Here is a 16,805-nt window from a genome sequence, read left to right on the forward strand (position 1 = left end):
GTAAAAGTAACTTATTCTGGCAGAATAGCATTTAGCTTCACGCTAACACTCGTGAAGAAACTTGTCGTTTAAAAATGTGAAATAAGGATAAATGTTGATATTTATTTGACTCGCTGACGAAGATAAATATGCGCCAAAAGAAGATGAAACTCGAGCTCGAATCTATTCATTGAATTCATCGCAAACGATGTAAGTATCTCTAATAAATCACGATAATGTTGTAACTTTCTAATGTTTATTAAATGTTTAAACTAGTTTTTAAATCACTAAACTAGCGTTAAAAGGTGAGACTGAACCAGCAGGTCTATGTTCTCACGCTTCCCTACATGGAGCTGAAGTTCTGTCGCTGTTCACTATTTAAAGCTTTAAAAACGTATTTATAGTTTCATGTTACTTTAGATTTAAAGTAAACGGTTGTTATTGTCGTTTTCCTTTTGTATGTTATATTTTATAACATGATTTAAATGAGTAACGACTTTTAACTTTATCAAATAGATTTTATTGAAACCTATTAATTGTGTTTTTTTTATTTCTTATATCTTCATTAAATTAAGATAAATTCGTATCAGACATAAATGTTCCCCAAACAATCCCGGTATAAATATTATTGTTAAATAAATTAAACAAAATCTTATAATAAATAATTGAATAAAGTAATAATAATAATCAATCTATTAACCAATAAAATAATTCTTGAGTAATTATTATTATTTATACAACAAACATCAGGCTAAAGATGGACGTCAAGTGTTCCTTGTTTCGATAAGGTATCAAAGGTCAAGAGGTTAATGACATGTATTTAGGTCATAGTGAGGTCAGAACATTAGTTCATATCAACATGATTTCAACTCGTGCTTCAGTCACAACTGACATGTGTCAATCATCGAAGGTCTGAGCTGGACTGTGAGAAACTCCACGACCAGGAAACAGATTTAGAGAAAGACGGTCATGAATCCGCCGAACACGTCCGCGCGGTTCCGATCCACCGTCGCCCGGACCTGCTCCAGTCCTGCGCCGACCTGGTGAACTCGGAGTGGCGGCGCAGTCCAGCGGCGCGCCTGCACTCGCTGCAGAAGTCCAGCGCCGACTTCCCCGTCAGCCTGGTTCTCCTGCGGGGTCGGCGGGAGGCGGAGCGTCTGCTGGGTCACGCCCGTCTCTCGCGGGTGGTCGGCGACGGCGGCGCCCTCTTCGTGGAGACCGTGGTGGTGGCGAGGGCGGAGCGGGGGCGGGGCTTCGGCAGGACGTTGATGGAGGAGACGGAACGCTACGCCAGACGAAGAGGATGTCGGCGCTTGTTCCTGACCACGCACGACCAGCAGCACTTCTACGCCCACCTGGGCTACGAGCTGTCGGCGCCCGTGCAGAGCGCCGGCGCCTTGACCACGTTTGTTACCATGGAGACGCTGAAGGGCTTCTGTAGAACTTCTCATCAGATCAGCTCAAACTCCACTCCTCCTGTTTCTCCTCCTACTGCTCTTCCTCCTCCTTCTTCTCTTCCTTCCTCTCCTCCTCCTCCTGCTCCATCTCTTCCCTCTCCTGCTCCTCCTCCTCTTCCTTCCTCTCCTCCTCCTCCTCCTGCTCCATCTCTTCCTCCTGCTCTTCCTCCTCCTTCATCTCTTCCTTCCCCTCCTCCTCCTCTTCCTCCTCCTCCTCTTCCTTCTCCTCATCCTCTTCCTTCCTCTCCTCCTCCCCCTCCATGTCTTTCTCTTCCTCCATCTAAAGTTCTCCAGAGTCCATCAACTCCACAAGTGGTCCAGACTCTCACAGAGACTCCTCCTCCTCCTCCACCCCCTCCATCTCTTTCTCCTCCTCTTCCTTCTTCTCCTCCTCCTCCTCTCCCTCCATCTCTTTCTCCTCTTCCTTCCTCTCCTCCTCCTCCTCCCCCTCCATCTCTTTCTCCTCTTCCTTCCTCTCCTCCTCCTCCTCTCCCTCCATCTCTTTCTCCTCTTCCTCCTCCTCCTCCTCTTCCTTCCTCTCCTCCTCCCCCTCCATGTCTTTCTCCTCCTCCATCTAAAGTTCTTCAGAGTCCATCAAGTCCACAAGTGGTCCAGACTCTCTCAGAGACTCCGTACAGAGACGCTCGAGGACTCCCTGTGTTCTGGATGAGTAAAGACGTCTGAGAAAGACTGGATGAAACGAGGGACAGAAGAAGAAGAAACTGAAGAATCCAGAGTCAACCTTGTGCTCCAGAAAATTCATTTTGTTTACGTTGATTTAAACATGAATAAATCATAGAGATTTTCACGTCACGATCATGTGATCCACGTTTGTGATGAAATAATGTGTGAGTCAGTGGTTGTTAAAAAACATTTATTTACAGCAGAAAACACATTTGTACACAAGTAGATCAGAGACATCAGAACATTAAACATTTTAAAGTTATTCGTATTAAAATGTTGTTTTTTAAGCATGTGAAATTAACCTTCCTATATATAAATTATCTAATAATTATTTAATAATTGAAAAGGTTCATTTTTTATAATTAATAATATCATAAAATGATTTCAATGTTTTTGAACATTTTACACAGTTTGATATTTTAATTCAAAAAAATGAATTTAATTCATTGTCTTTGAATTCAATATATAATGTTATGTTATTATATACATTATATATTGTTAATTAAGGTATAATGAAGCCACTGGATAAAACTGAATTGAAATGCTGCTCATTAAGAAATATTGGATTAGAAAATATATTTTTTTGAATTAGTTTAATTCGATTATAAAACTGTGTGAAAAATGCATTCATTTGTAAAAATAATCGATTTTCTTTTCTTTTATTAAACTTATTAAAAAAAATTCAAATGCTTTAAAAGTTTTACTGAAAATCAATCATTTCTATATGAAAAGGTTGCATTTTCTTTTTAATCGATTTATTTTTTTTATTTTCAAAACAACATATTTATATTTCACATAGATTTTATATTCTAATTCAAATAATTCAAACTACTTTAAATTCAAGTATTTAATGATGTATTATCTAAAGTCATATCATCTTCTATGTTATGAATTGAAAAGACTACAAATTAAAAATAACATTTTTTTACAAAAATGAAATATTGTAATTATAATATCAAACCATGTGTGAAAAAATATTTTTGAATTCAATAATTAATGAACTCAATGACTGTCTTTCAATGTCAAACATTTGATAATAAAACCAGTTAAATTCAAATATTCTGACGTCTCTGACAAACTTCCATATATTTCTAAACATGAATAAAGTGATTCTCGTGATAAGTGACGTCAACCGTGAGTCACGAGCTTCTCTACGACTCTCCTGTCGACAGGTGTGTCCTCAGGGCCTGCAGTTCCTGGATCAGTTTGGAAAGTTGTGTCGTCGCCGCTTCTTTCTCGCGCACGGCCTCGGTCAGCGCCCTGAGCGTCCCCCCCTGCTGGACTGGAGCACACACATCATCCACCTGTCAATCATCCAGCTGTCCATCATCCACCTGTCAATCACACTCCCCCATCATCCACCTGTCAATCACACTCCCCCGTCATCCACCTGTCAATCACACTCCCCCGTCATCCGCCTGTCAATCACACTCCCCCGTCATCCACCTGTCAATCACACTCCCCCGTCATCCACCTGTCAATCACACTCCCCCGTCATCCACCTGTCAATCACACTCCCCCGTCATCCACCTGTCAATCACACTCCCCCGTCATCCACCTGTCAATCACACTCCCCCGTCATCCACCTGTCAATCACACTCCCCCATCATCCACCTGTCAATCACACTCCCCCGTCATCCACCTGTCAATCACACTCCCCCGTCATCCACCTGTCAATCACACTCCCCCGTCATCCACCTGTCAATCACACTCCCCCGTCATCCACCTGTCAATCACACTCCCCCGTCATCCACCTGTCAATCACACTCCCCCATCATCCACCTGTCAATCACACTCCCCCGTCATCCACCTGTCAATCACACTCCCCCGTCATCCACCTGTCAATCACACTCCCCCATCATCCACCTGTCAATCACACTCCCCCGTCATCCACCTGTCAATCACACTCCCCCGTCATCCACCTGTCAATCACACTCCCCCGTCATCCACCTGTCAATCACACTCCCCCATCATCCACCTGTCAATCATCCACCTGTCAATCACACTCCCCCATCATCCACCTGTCAGTCATCCACCTGTCAATCACACTCCCCCATCATCCACCTGTCAATCACACTCCCCCATCATCCACCTGTCAATCACACTCTCCCATCATACACCTGTCAATCACCCCCCCCCATCATCCACCTGTCAATCATCCACCTGTCAATCACACTCCCCCATCATCCACCTGTCAATCACACTCCCCCATCATCCAGCTGTCCATCATCCACCTGTCAATCATCCAGCTGTCCATCAAGCGTCTCACCCAGGAAGTAGAAGATGAGCAGCACCGTGAGCAGCAGCAGCGTCACGATGGCGCAGCCCAGGACGTAGGCCCGCGAGGACGACGGCGTCAGCAGGTCCTGCAGGCGGTTCCGCCACTTGGCGTGGACCGGAAGAACTCTCTCGGAACCGTCGTGGGAGAAGATGTTTCCATTGGAGGAGGGAGAGTGGGCGGGACGAGGAGGTCGACTTCCTGTCGTCAGTGGAGGTCAGAGGTCAATTACACAAAATGATTGAATAGAAATTAATTAATATTATTAATTAATAAATAATTAATATCCAGATGCAGGTGGTTGTGTACCTTTGTGTTCAGTGTGTGTTCGGTGCAGGTGGTTGTGTACCTTTGTGTTGTGTGCAGGTGGTTGTGTACCTTTGTGTTCAGTGTGTGTTGTGTGCAGGTGGTTGTGTACCTGTGTGTTCTCTGTGTGTTGAGTGCAGGTGGTTGTGTACATGTGTGTTCTGTGTGTGTTGTGTGCAGGTGGTTGTGTACCTTTGTGTTCGGTGTGTGTTCGGTGCAGGTCGTTGTGTACCTTTGTGTTGTGTGCAGGTGGTTGTGTACCTTTGTGTTCGGTGTGTGTTCGGTGCAGGTCGTTGTGTACCTTTGTGTTGTGTGCAGGTGGTTGTGTACCTTTGTGTTCGGTGTGTGTTCGGTGCAGGTGGTTGTGTACCTTTGTGTTGTGTGCAGGTGGTTGTGTACCTTTGTGTTCTGTGTGTGTTCGGTGCAGGTGGTTGTGTACCTTTGTGTTCTATGTGTGTTCGGTGCAGGTGGTTGTGTACCTTTGTGTTGTGTGTGTGTTGTGTGCAGGTGGTTGTGTACCTTTGTGTTCTGTATGTGTTGTGTGCAGGTGGTTGTGTACCTTTGTGTTCAGTGTGTGTTGTGTGCAGGTGGTTGTGTACCTTTGTGTTCAGTGTGTGTTGTGTGCAGGTGGTTGGGTACCTGTGTGTTCTCTGTGTGTTGTGTGCAGGTGGTTGTGTACCTGTGTGTTCTCTGTGTGTTGTGTGCAGGTGGTTGTGTACATGTGTGTTCTGTGTGTGTTGTGTGCAGGTGGTTGTGTACCTTTCTGTTCGGTGTGTGTTCGGTGCAGGTCGTTGTGTACCTTTGTGTTGTGTGCAGGTGGTTGTGTACTTGTGTGTTCTCTGTGTGTTGTGTGCAGGTGGTTGTGTACATGTGTGTTCTGTGTGTGTTGTGTGCAGGTGGTTGTGTACCTTTGTGTTCAGTGTGTGTTGTGTGCAGGTGGTTGTGTACCTTTGTGTTCAGTGTGTGTTGTGTGCAGGTGGTTGTGTACCTGTGTGTTCTCTGTGTGTTGTGTGCAGGTGGTTGTGTACCTGTGTGTTCTCTGTGTGTTGTGTGCAGGTGGTTGTGTACATGTGTGTTCTGTGTGTGTTGTGTGCAGGTGGTTGTGTACCTTTGTGTTCGGTGTGTGTTCGGTGCAGGTCGTTGTGTACCTTTGTGTTGTGTGCAGGTGGTTGTGTACCTTTGTGTTTGGTGTGTGTTCGGTGCAGGTCGTTGTGTACCTTTGTGTTGTGTGCAGGTGGTTGTGTACCTTTGTGTTCGGTGTGTGTTTGGTGCAGGTCGTTGTGTACCTTTGTGTTGTGTGCAGGTGGTTGTGTACCTTTGTGTTCTATGTGTGTTCGGTGCAGGTGGTTGTGTACCTTTGTGTTCTATGTGTGTTCGGTGCAGGTGGTTGTGTACCTTTGTGTTCTGTGTGTGTTGTGTGCAGGTGGTTGTGTACCTTTGTGTTCTATGTGTGTTGTGTGCAGGTGGTTGTGTACCTTTGTGTTCTGTGTGTGTTGTGTGCAGGTGGTTGTGTACCTTTGTGTTCTATGTGTGTTCGGTGCTGGTGGTTGTGTACCTTTGTGTTCTGTGTGTGTTGTGTGCAGGTGGTTGTGTACCTTTGTGTTCCGTGTGTGTTCGGTGCAGGTGGTTGTGTACCTTTGTGTTGTGTGTGTGTTGTTTGCAGGTGGTTGTGTACCTTTGTGTTCTGTGTGTGTAATGTGTGCAGGTGGTTGTGTACCTTTGTGTTGTGTGCAGGTGGTTGTGTACCTTTGTGTTGTGTGCAGGTGGTTGTGTACCTTTGTGTTCTGTGTGTGTAATGTGTGCAGGTGGTTGTGTACCTTTGTATTGTGTGCAGGTGGTTGTGTACCTTTGTGTTCAGTGTGTGTGCAGGTGCAGGTGGTTGTGTACCTGTGTGTTCTGTGTGTGTTGTGTGCAGGTGGTTGTGTACCTTTATGTGTTCTGTGTGTGTTGTGTGCAGGTGGTTGTGTACCTGTGTGTTCTGTGTGTGTTGTGTGCAGGTGGTTGTGTACCTTTGTGTTCGGTGTGTGTTCGGTGCAGGTCGTTGTGTACCTTTGTGTTGTGTGCAGGTGGTTGTGTACTTTTGTGTTCAGTGTGTGTTCGGTGCAGGTCGTTGTGTACCTTTGTGTTGTGTGCAGGTGGTTGTGTACCTTTGTGTTCGGTGTGTGTTCGGTGCAGGTCGTTGTGTACCTTTGTGTTGTGTGCAGGTGGTTGTGTACCTTTGTGTTCTATGTGTGTTCGGTGCAGGTGGTTGTGTACCTTTGTGTTCAGTGTGTGTTCAGTGCAGGTGGTTGTGTACCTTTGTGTTGTGTGCAGGTGGTTGTGTACCTTTGTGTTCTGTGTGTGTAATGTGTGCAGGTGGTTGTGTACCTTTGTGTTGTGTGCAGGTGGTTGTGTACCTGTGTGTTCTGTGTGTGTTGTGTGCTGTGTGCAGGTGGTTGTGTACCTTTGTGTGTTCTGTGTGTGTTGTGTGCAGGTGGTTGTGTACCTGTGTGTTCTGTGTGTGTTGTGTGCAGGTGGTTGTGTACCTTTGTGTTCGGTGTGTGTTCGGTGCAGGTCGTTGTGTACCTTTGTGTTGTGTGCAGGTGGTTGTGTACCTTTGTGTTCAGTGTGTGTAATGTGTGCAGGTGGTTGTGTACCTTTGTGTTCAGTGTGTGTAATGTGTGCAGGTGGTTGTGTACCTTTGTGTTCAGTGTGTGTAATGTGTGCAGGTGGTTGTGTACCTTTGTGTTGTGTGCAGGTGGTTGTGTACCTTTGTGTTGTGTGCAGGTGGTTGTGTACCTTTGTGTTCCGTGTGTGTTCGGTGCAGGTCGTTGATGGAGTCCACTGAGTGAAGTTCTACTTCTGTGAGGTCCTTGTCGTGGACTCTGTAGAGCTTGGGTGTCGTCTGAGAAGAAGGTCTGGACATGTTTCCTCTTCTCTAGACTTTCAACACAAACACACGAATAATCAACACAACTCAACAACTGGTTCATGTAGATTGTCATCGCTCGTCTTCTAGAGTCGTGTGGTTTTCATCCGTTGATAACGAAATACTTTGAACAGGAAGTGAAACTATTGCGCAACATTAACGCTGGTTTGACTGCATCATCGGGTCGGTCCAGAACTTCTGAAGTGTTGAGAGATATGACGGTAAATTTAGACGCAACCTTTGTGTTCCTGTTATCCTTCATGTACGGTGGCCCAGAAGTTCAAAACAAGTTTATAAACTGTCAAACAAACTTACAAGGTACTATCAAACAAAATGACTAACACTTGACGGCCTTTACTCTGACAAAATAGAACAATTTACTGAAACAGGATGAAAAAAATACAAATTTAGGAAAAAAAACAGAAGATTCCTTGAAAGAAATTAACAATTTAGGAAATGTGTCAATTTGTTTCAGGAAATTGTTTCATATTTTGTTAAATAGGTCCAGAATATTGTAAAATAAATGCTTAATTGTGTCATTTAGTTTCAGACTTTAGACATTTATTAATTAATTAATAGAATTGATTCATTATTTTTCCATGATATAATAGATTTTGAGGCGATTATTAAGACGTCAGAGGTTGGAGGTCAGTTGTGCTGCGTCAAGAGTTTGATATAAATATTACTCATCACTGATCACGTGACATCGAAGGAGGATTTTCATGTTCTTTAACTGAGAATCTTTGACAAGAAAGAAACAATTCAAGATGATTGACATTAGATTTACTGATTTATCAATTAAGATGAAAACTCTTCTCTCACAAGTTTCTAAGATGACATTTGCCGAGAGAACAGTCGGGTCAGAACCGAGGTGTCGTCTCTATTCTTAGAGCCGTGGATAAACCCAGGATGAGCCACAACGGAACCCGAGTCACTGAAGAACGTCTTGATTCAATGATAATAGTTGATAAAATCCCATCAGGACGTGAGAAACTCACCATGAACGTCCGTCCTGACGGTTGTTTTGTTTCCTTCTTGTCCTGGAAATAAAGTTTAAATCAAGCCGACGAACAATAATGAAGGTTTTTATATGTTAAAAACTAAATAAACTCATAGATAACGATGAAGGAATAGATATAAATATAAATAGAGACTAACACACAACCCTCTGAAGCCCTGGTGTGTGTGTCTGGTTTAGTTTCTGCTCCACAGAACGACACATGGAAACCCCCCCCCGCCCCCCGAGCCCCCCGAGCCCCCCGAGCCCCCCACAAACATGCCCGTCTGAAAATAGCAGGAGAAACATGGAGGTATTTTTAGTGCATGTGCAGGAATATGAGGGATTATCAGGAAGGAACAGTAACATGAAGAATCTAAAATGATGTTCACATTCAAAAAGATATGTTTATTAGACATAATCATGTTTAAAGTTGTTTTTTATAATGTTTTTAACATTACAGTGAATAAAAAGAAGTTCATAATTTAACCTTAGCTTTTCCTACTCGCCTGCTGTCTGGATCATCAATGTTATTTTATTAAATTTAATCTATTTTATTTGTATTACATTTTATGTATCTTATTTTATTCTAATTCATTTTATTTTATTCATATGATCTCGTTCTTTAATCTCTAATGTCACCACAAAAAGAATCCCTGCACTTACAATAAAAGTTTCTAAAAAAAGATTTACTTTAATAATTGAAATCATAATTAGTTATTTATTATTGCATAACATCGTTTTAATTTGAATGTTGATGTTGTTAATAAAAAAAAAAACTTTTAAATTAATCATTTCACAGATAAATAATTATAATCATCGACATCATGAATATAATTTACTTTAATTTAAGGCGTTTTTTTTATTTTTTTAATATTTGTTTTTTCTTTTAATATATATGTCATTTTATTTTGTCAACACAAAAAAAATATGCTGGCTTTAAAAACATTTCTGATTCTGATAATAAATAAAGTTTTCTGATTTTAATAAAAAGATTTGGTTTAATAAAATGTTGTTTATTTACGGAATATTTAAAGTAAAATTTAATAAATGATTGATTATAAATACGTTGATAAAAACGTCATTTATTTCTCAAGTTGTTCTGAACAAGCGCACTCGCTTCGACCCGCACCCCGAACTTCATTTCCCATGATGCTCTGCGCTCGAATTGCTCCACATGTTTTCGCCAGGAAAGCAGAACTTTGAGTCCGAACACTTGCACAGGAAGTGCGAGCGAGCGAGTCACGTGACGAGCGCGGCGTCGACGACGGGAGGTTCGGTTGCAGGATGTGGGCTCGGTTGCTGCTGGGGTTCGGGGGTTCGGGGCTCAGGGCGAGGGACGGTCTGTTGCGGGTGAGCGGGTCCTCTGGGAGGCTGCAGCACAGACACGCGTCCGGATCACAGGTGAGCGACAACAGACGAGAATTTAAACGCGTGTTTATGTCGGTAGTTACGGTCCAGGCGTGACGTCACGACTGTGGTCCTCGAGGATCAGAGAAGTCATGGAGAAGATCTGCTCACTGACCTGGAAGTGTTTAGCGCACGAGCCACTGACTGTGTGTCAGCAGATGTAACGTTGATGGAATATATTCGTTACTAGTTATCAAGTGTTATTAGGGCGAGAACTAGTTTATCTTATCAGGGAGTCTAAGGGTTTAAAGTTCAGTCCTGAACCAGATCTTTCTCGTTCAATTACATGATGTTAACATAAAGTAGTTACTCATTAAATCAGGTGTAATCTGATACAATTGTTATTTAATTGTATTTTATACAACTTTAATTTGAGGTAAATCTCATATAAAATCCCTTTTCTTTCCAAATATAGATTTATTAATAGATTTGCTTTGAGGTGAGTTTAATAAAAGTAAAAATGTTCTGAATAAAATTAAATCATGTTTTACATTTAGATTGAACTAGTAATGCATACAAATAAAATAGCTAGTTTCTACATGACCTGTGACCTCATGAGGGTCACATGAGTCCTTTAAAGAGCCAGTTGATTTTTGATGCAATCACTGAAGATGATGAGGATGAGGATGATGATGATGATGAGGATGATGATGATGATGATGATGATGATGATGATGATGATGTTGATGATGAGGATGATGAAGATGATGATGGTGAAGATTATGATGATGATGATGAAGATGATGGTGAAGATGATGATGATGATAATGATGATGATGCTGATGATGATGATGGTGAAGATGATGAAGATGATGATGAAGATGATGAAAATGAAGATGATGACGTTGATGGTGAAGATGATGATGATGATGAAGATGATGATGACAATGATGATAATGGTGATGATGAAGATGATGATGAAGTTGACAATGATGATGATGAAGGTGATGGTGAAGACGAAGATGATGATGTAGATGAAATGATGATGAAGATAATGATGAAGACGAAGATGATGATGAAGATGATGATGATGAAGTTGACGATGAAGTTGACAATGATGATGATGAAGGTGATGATGAAGACGAAGATGATGATGTAGATGACAATGATGATGAAGATAATGATGAAGACGAAGATGAAGACGAAGATGATGATGATGATGACGAAGATGATGATGTAGATGATGAAGATGATTATGATGATTATGATGATGGTGAAGGTGATGATGAAGACGAAGATGATGATGTAGATGACAATGATGATGAAGATGATGGTGATGAAGATGATGATGATGGTGAAGATGATGAAGATGATGACGATGAAGATGATGAAGATGATTATGATGATTATGATGATGGTGAAGGTGATGATGAAGATGATGAAGATGATGATGGTGAAGGTGATGATGATGATGAAGATGATGGTGAAGATGATGAAGATGATGATGATGAAGATGATGACAATGAAGATGATGGTGAAGATGATGATGATGATGACGAAGAAGATGATGATGATGATGACGATGATGATGATGATGATGTTGATGATAATGATGAAGGTGACAATGAAGATGACAATGAAGATGACAATGATGATGAAGGCGAAGATGATGATGATGAAGACGAAGATGATGATGAAGATGATGACGATGATGACTCATGATGACTCGTGAGTGAACTTCTACGTCTCAGGGGTCGCTGAAGAAGACTCCGCTGTATGACTTCCACAAGGCTCACGGGGGGAGGATGGTGGAGTTTGCAGGCTGGAGTATGCCGGTGCAGTACACCGACAGTCACCTGGTGTCTCACCTGCACACCAGAGAGCACAGCTCCATCTTCGACGTCAGCCACATGCTGCAGGTGAGTCTCACCTCCAGAGATTCTCTCGTCAACTTAGATGTTCCTCCTCCTGCAGACCAAAGTTCACGGCAAAGACCGAGTGAAGTTCATGGAGTCTCTGGTCGTAGCAGACGTGGCAGAACTTCAGGAGAACCAGGTTTGAGTTTGGAGGAGATCTTTATTCAAGAGGAAAACGTCTGATTCTGACTCGTCTGCTTCAGGGAACGTTGTCTCTGTTCACCAACGACCAAGGCGGGATCATCGATGACCTCATCGTGACCAGGACAGACCAGGGTTACCTCTATGTGGTGTCTAATGCTGGCTGTGCAGACAAAGACTCCGCTCTCATGAAGGTGAGGAACTCACTAATCATCTCAACTATTGGTCCAAACTCTTCTCTGGAATCATCTCAACTATTGATCCAAACTCTTCTTCTCTGGAATCATCTCAACTATTGATCCAAACTCTTCTTGTATGGAATCATCTCAACTATTGATCAAAACTCTTCTTCTCTTGAATCATCTCAACTATTGATCCAAACTCTTCTTGTATGGAATCATCTCAACTATTGATCAAAACTCTTCTTCTCTTGAATCATCTCAACTATTGATCCAAACTCTTCTTCTCTGGAATCATCTCAACTATTGATCCAAACTCTTCTTCTCTTGAATCATATCAACTATTGATCCAAACTCTTATTCTCTGGAATCATCTCAACTATTGATCCAAACTCTTCTTCTCTGGAATCATCTCAACTATTGATCCAAACTCTTCTTCTCTGGAATTATCTCAACTATTGATCCAAACTCTTCTCTGGAATCATCTCAACTATTGATCCAAACTCTTCTCTGGAATCATCTCAACTATTGATCCAAACTCTTCTTCTCTGGAATCATCTCAACTATTGATCCAAACTCTTCTTCTCTGGAATCATCTCAACTATTGATCCAAACTCTTCTTCTCTGGAATCATCTCAACTATTGATCCAAACTCTTCTTCTCTGTAATCATCTCAACTATTGATCCAAACTCTTCTCTGGAATCATCTCAACTATTGATCCAAACTCTTCTTCTCTGGAATCATCTCAACTAATGATCCAAACTCTTCTTCTCTGGAATCATCACAACTATTGATCCAAACTCTTCTTCTCTGGAATCATCTCAACTATTGATCCAAACTCTTCTTCTCTGGAATCATCTCAACTATTGATCCAAACTCTTCTTCTCTGGAATCATCTCAACTATTGATCCAAACTCTTCTTCTCTGGAATCAACTCAACTATTGATCCAAACTCTTCTTCTCTGGAATCATCTCAACTATTGATCCAAACTCTTCTTCTCTCCAAACTCTTCTTCTCTGGAATCATCTCAACTATTGATCCAAACTCTTCTTCTCTGGAATCATCTCAACTATTGATCCAAACTCTTCTTCTCTGTAATCATTTCAACTATTGATCCAAACTCTTCTTCTCTTGAAGGCCAAACTATCAGAATGCAAAGCAGCAGGACTTGATGTCGACCTGGAGTTCCTGGAAGAAGCACTGATCGCTGTCCAAGGTAGGGAATTGAACCAAAGACCATCAATCTTCCTCATAGTTTGACCGAGTGAACAAACATCTGCTTCATGTTATAGACGTGTCAACATGTGTAAACAGTAACATGATAACTGTAACAATTGAATTCATACAAAAGTTAATGTACTTGTACACGGTTGAACATGTTTATCAATTACACAAAGAATATAATAATCCGCAATGGCGTTTTACTGCAGTGACTCACGGATTAATACTACAAAGTCTCTCCGAGTAATACTACGGTGACTTGCAGAGTAATACTATTACAATTTGATTCATAAACAAGTGTTCATTGTACTCATACATGTCTGTTAATTACAAAATGAATATAGTGCGGCTTCGTAGTATTACTACGCAATGTACTTTTACTACGATGACTCACGGAGTAATACTACAAAGACTCTCTTAGTAATAAGCAAGTAGAATCTTCACTGAGTAATACGGTGAAGAATCCCTTACTAATACCACAAAGATTTGCAGAGTAATATTATGAAGACTAACGCAGTAATACTATGAAGTCTCTCAGAGTACTACTATGAAGACTTGCACAGTAATATGACGAAGAATCCCTAAGTAATACCAGGAAGATTTGCAGAGTAATACTATGAAGACTTACAGAGTAATACTATGCAGATTCGCAGAGTAAAACTAAGAATTAGAATTAACAAAAACGAATACTAAGACTTGTGCAGTAATACTGCAGTGAAGCATTATAGTTTACTAAAATTGAAAAAGATATTTGCGTTCCCTGTATCAAATTAAATCCAGGTCGGTAATTAAAACCCAAATTCATTTATAAGGTGCTGACGATTTTAGTGAATATTAAGGATTTAAGATGCACGTTATAGTCTGTTAAATACAGTAAAGAAAGTTCTATGATTGATCTTTTATGTTGGCTATAATTGAGGGTTTGAAGTGGGTCTCCAAGAATATTTTTTTGATAACTATTAGAAAGGCTTTGATGTGATGGGGTTAGGAGGTGTTTGAGTGAAGAAAGGAACCCTCTAGTGGTCATTAAGGCAACTGCACGTCTCACAACCGTTACAAGTCTTAAGTACACGTGTAGAAAATCATCAAAACTACTTGTACATGTTGTTTTCAGGTCCTTCCACGGCTCGAGTGCTCCAGCAGGGGATGAAGGAAGACCTCAGTAAACTGACCTTCATGACCTCCACTCTGACGTCCCTGTTTGGGGTCCCGGACTGCAGGGTGACCCGCTGTGGATACACTGGAGAGGACGGCGTGGAGGTGAAATGAACTACATTAAAACGAGACTTTGAAGTCCACAAACGCAGTTCAGGGATCCCTTGTCATGTTGTGAATTGGCTGGGCGGCAAAGCACGTGACTCCTGCAATAAAGCGGGCGTTCTAGCTGACGGTGCTGCTCTCTGTGCAGATCTCGGTCCCTCGGCTCAGAGTCCTGGAACTGACCGAGAAGCTGCTGAACAACCCGGCCGTGAAGCTGGCGGGTCTGGGAGCCAGAGACAGCCTGAGGCTGGAGGCGGGGCTCTGTCTCTATGGCAACGACATCGATGAGACCACCACGCCCGTGGAGGCCAGCCTGGTCTGGACCATCGGTGAGTCCATGTTCCGGTCCATGTTTCTTCAGAAGGAGCTTCTCTGACTCTGTGACTCGTCTTGAAACAGGGAAGCGTCGACGTCAGACCAAAGGCTTCCCCGGCGCCGACATCATCGTGCCGCAGATCAAAGCCAAGACGGCGAGGAAGAGGGTCGGCCTGGTCTCCACCGGACCTCCTGTCCGACCGCACACCCCGATCCTCAGTCCGGACGGGAAGGTCATAGGTCAGGAACTTTATGTGCAGTAGATTTTCCTTGAAAAAATGTTTCGTTATTCACTTCTAATGATATGATCGAACTTTATTCTTCACACATTACAGACATTTCAGCTGTTTCAGCAGTTAAACATTTTTATAGATGGATGGATGGAAAAAGAACAAAGTGCAACAAAAAGAAAGTACAAGATAACACAATCTAAGTCTAAAGATAAAGAACATAAATCAAAAGAAAAATAACCAAGAAAAAGGATACAAAGATTAACATGGAATAGAATCATCTTTTTCACTCCTGCCCCCCAAACCCAAAACAATCTAATAACATGAGGAATGAATGAGTCACTGAGTCTATTAGTGTTGCATCATGGGAGGAGCATTCGTGCTGCATCTGCTTCTCTGTTCACGGATGACAGTGTTCAGAGGATGATGTCATCATAATAATATTAAAACATAGCACACATGTTACAAATTATTAAAAAAATAAAACAAATAGAATAATAATCAAAACAATAATTCAAATGATAATAGATAATAATGATAATATAAATAAATAAAATATATATAAACACTAATTCATCCATCATATGTTGTATAAATAGCCTGACAACAGTGGCTGAAAGGAACGACAGAAAAATGCGCACAACTTGTCGTTTGTGGAGATATGTCTGATTTATTGGGTTCAGAGGTCACATGTTTGTGTTCCTGGCAGGCGAGGTGACGAGCGGCTGCCCTTCCCCGTGTCTGAAGAAGAACGTCGCCATGGGTTACGTGGACTCTGCCTTCGCCAAGAACGGAACGGCGCTCCAGGTGGAGGTCCGGAAGAAAGCCGTGCCCGCCACCGTCAGCAAGACGCCGTTCGTGCCGACCAACTACTTCTCTGGATGAACCTTGACCTCACCTCGTCCACGTGGACCAAATCAGAGCTCCAATCAAAACGTCTGATTGATGGACAGGAAGAGAAGCTTCAGTCACTATGAAGGAAAACATGTTTGGATAAACCATCGATGAAAAAGAATGTGTGATCGACCTTCATTTATTCATCACAAGCAAACAAAACTGTGTTGTTTTAAACTATGACAAACTAACATCAGTTTTCTTTCTTAAAAAAAAACTTTTCTCTCAATAATAAGATGTGAATTAATGTGTAATTAACTGAAAAGATGATATTTATATCTGACAAATTACTACTGATTCTGTTTGACACTTTAATGAGTTGTTTAATAGTAAAGAAGGATTTATTGTTTGTTTTTAATGTTTTCAAGAGCATTTTCTGAAGTAATTGTTTTGGAATTTACCTAAATAAACGGTACTTTTTTTACCTGAAGATTGTCCGTCTTTATTCTTTCATTTGATTTAAAAAAAAATAAAAAAAAATGCTATTGATTATTCTATTATTGGTTCAATCACAGTTTTAATCATTTTATTTAATTGTATTATTGTTCTTATCGTATTTGATAGTGTTTTTTGTGAACTGCTGTGACAAATACTCAACGGTTTATCAATCAATTACCCGCCAAACTACATTTTAATGGACAGAAGTGACTCTGATCTCCAGGTTGACCAATCAACGCGCAGCATTGCT

At 41.6% G+C, this 16,805-nt stretch overlaps 3 protein-coding genes across 3 annotated transcripts; 2 read left to right on the plus strand and 1 right to left on the minus strand.

Annotated features, from left to right (window-relative positions):
• The first annotated feature begins 16 nt into the window (after positions 1-16).
• naa80 (N-alpha-acetyltransferase 80, NatH catalytic subunit) lies at positions 17-2,322 on the plus strand. The gene is made up of 2 exons (XM_087781475.1): positions 17-189; positions 890-2,322. Coding segments are annotated over exons 1-2 (1,233 nt in total). The 5' UTR covers positions 17-187; the 3' UTR covers positions 2,121-2,322.
• Positions 2,323-3,271: 949 nt separating this feature from the next.
• Positions 3,272-7,768, minus strand: LOC148058986 (uncharacterized). The gene is made up of 3 exons (XM_087781465.1): positions 7,483-7,768; positions 4,390-4,599; positions 3,272-3,402 (listed from the first exon to the last, which is right to left on the minus strand). Exons 1-3 carry the CDS (start codon positions 7,607-7,609, stop codon positions 3,272-3,274), a joined length of 468 nt encoding a protein of 155 aa, XP_087637591.1. The 5' UTR covers positions 7,610-7,768.
• A 2,085-nt stretch (positions 7,769-9,853) lies between these two features.
• On the plus strand, positions 9,854-16,547 carry amt (aminomethyltransferase). Its single transcript, XM_087782233.1, has 9 exons — positions 9,854-10,013; positions 11,711-11,878; positions 11,934-12,014; positions 12,079-12,210; positions 13,335-13,413; positions 14,533-14,678; positions 14,827-15,007; positions 15,078-15,233; positions 15,933-16,547. Exons 1-9 carry the CDS (start codon positions 9,897-9,899, stop codon positions 16,106-16,108), a joined length of 1,236 nt encoding a protein of 411 aa, XP_087638359.1. The 5' UTR covers positions 9,854-9,896; the 3' UTR covers positions 16,109-16,547.
• The last annotated feature ends 258 nt before the right edge of the window (positions 16,548-16,805 follow it).

This window comes from Callionymus lyra, chromosome 19, assembly GCF_982586985.1.
Source record: "Callionymus lyra chromosome 19, fCalLyr1.hap1.1, whole genome shotgun sequence".
Taxonomy (NCBI): Eukaryota; Metazoa; Chordata; class Actinopteri; order Syngnathiformes; family Callionymidae; genus Callionymus; species Callionymus lyra.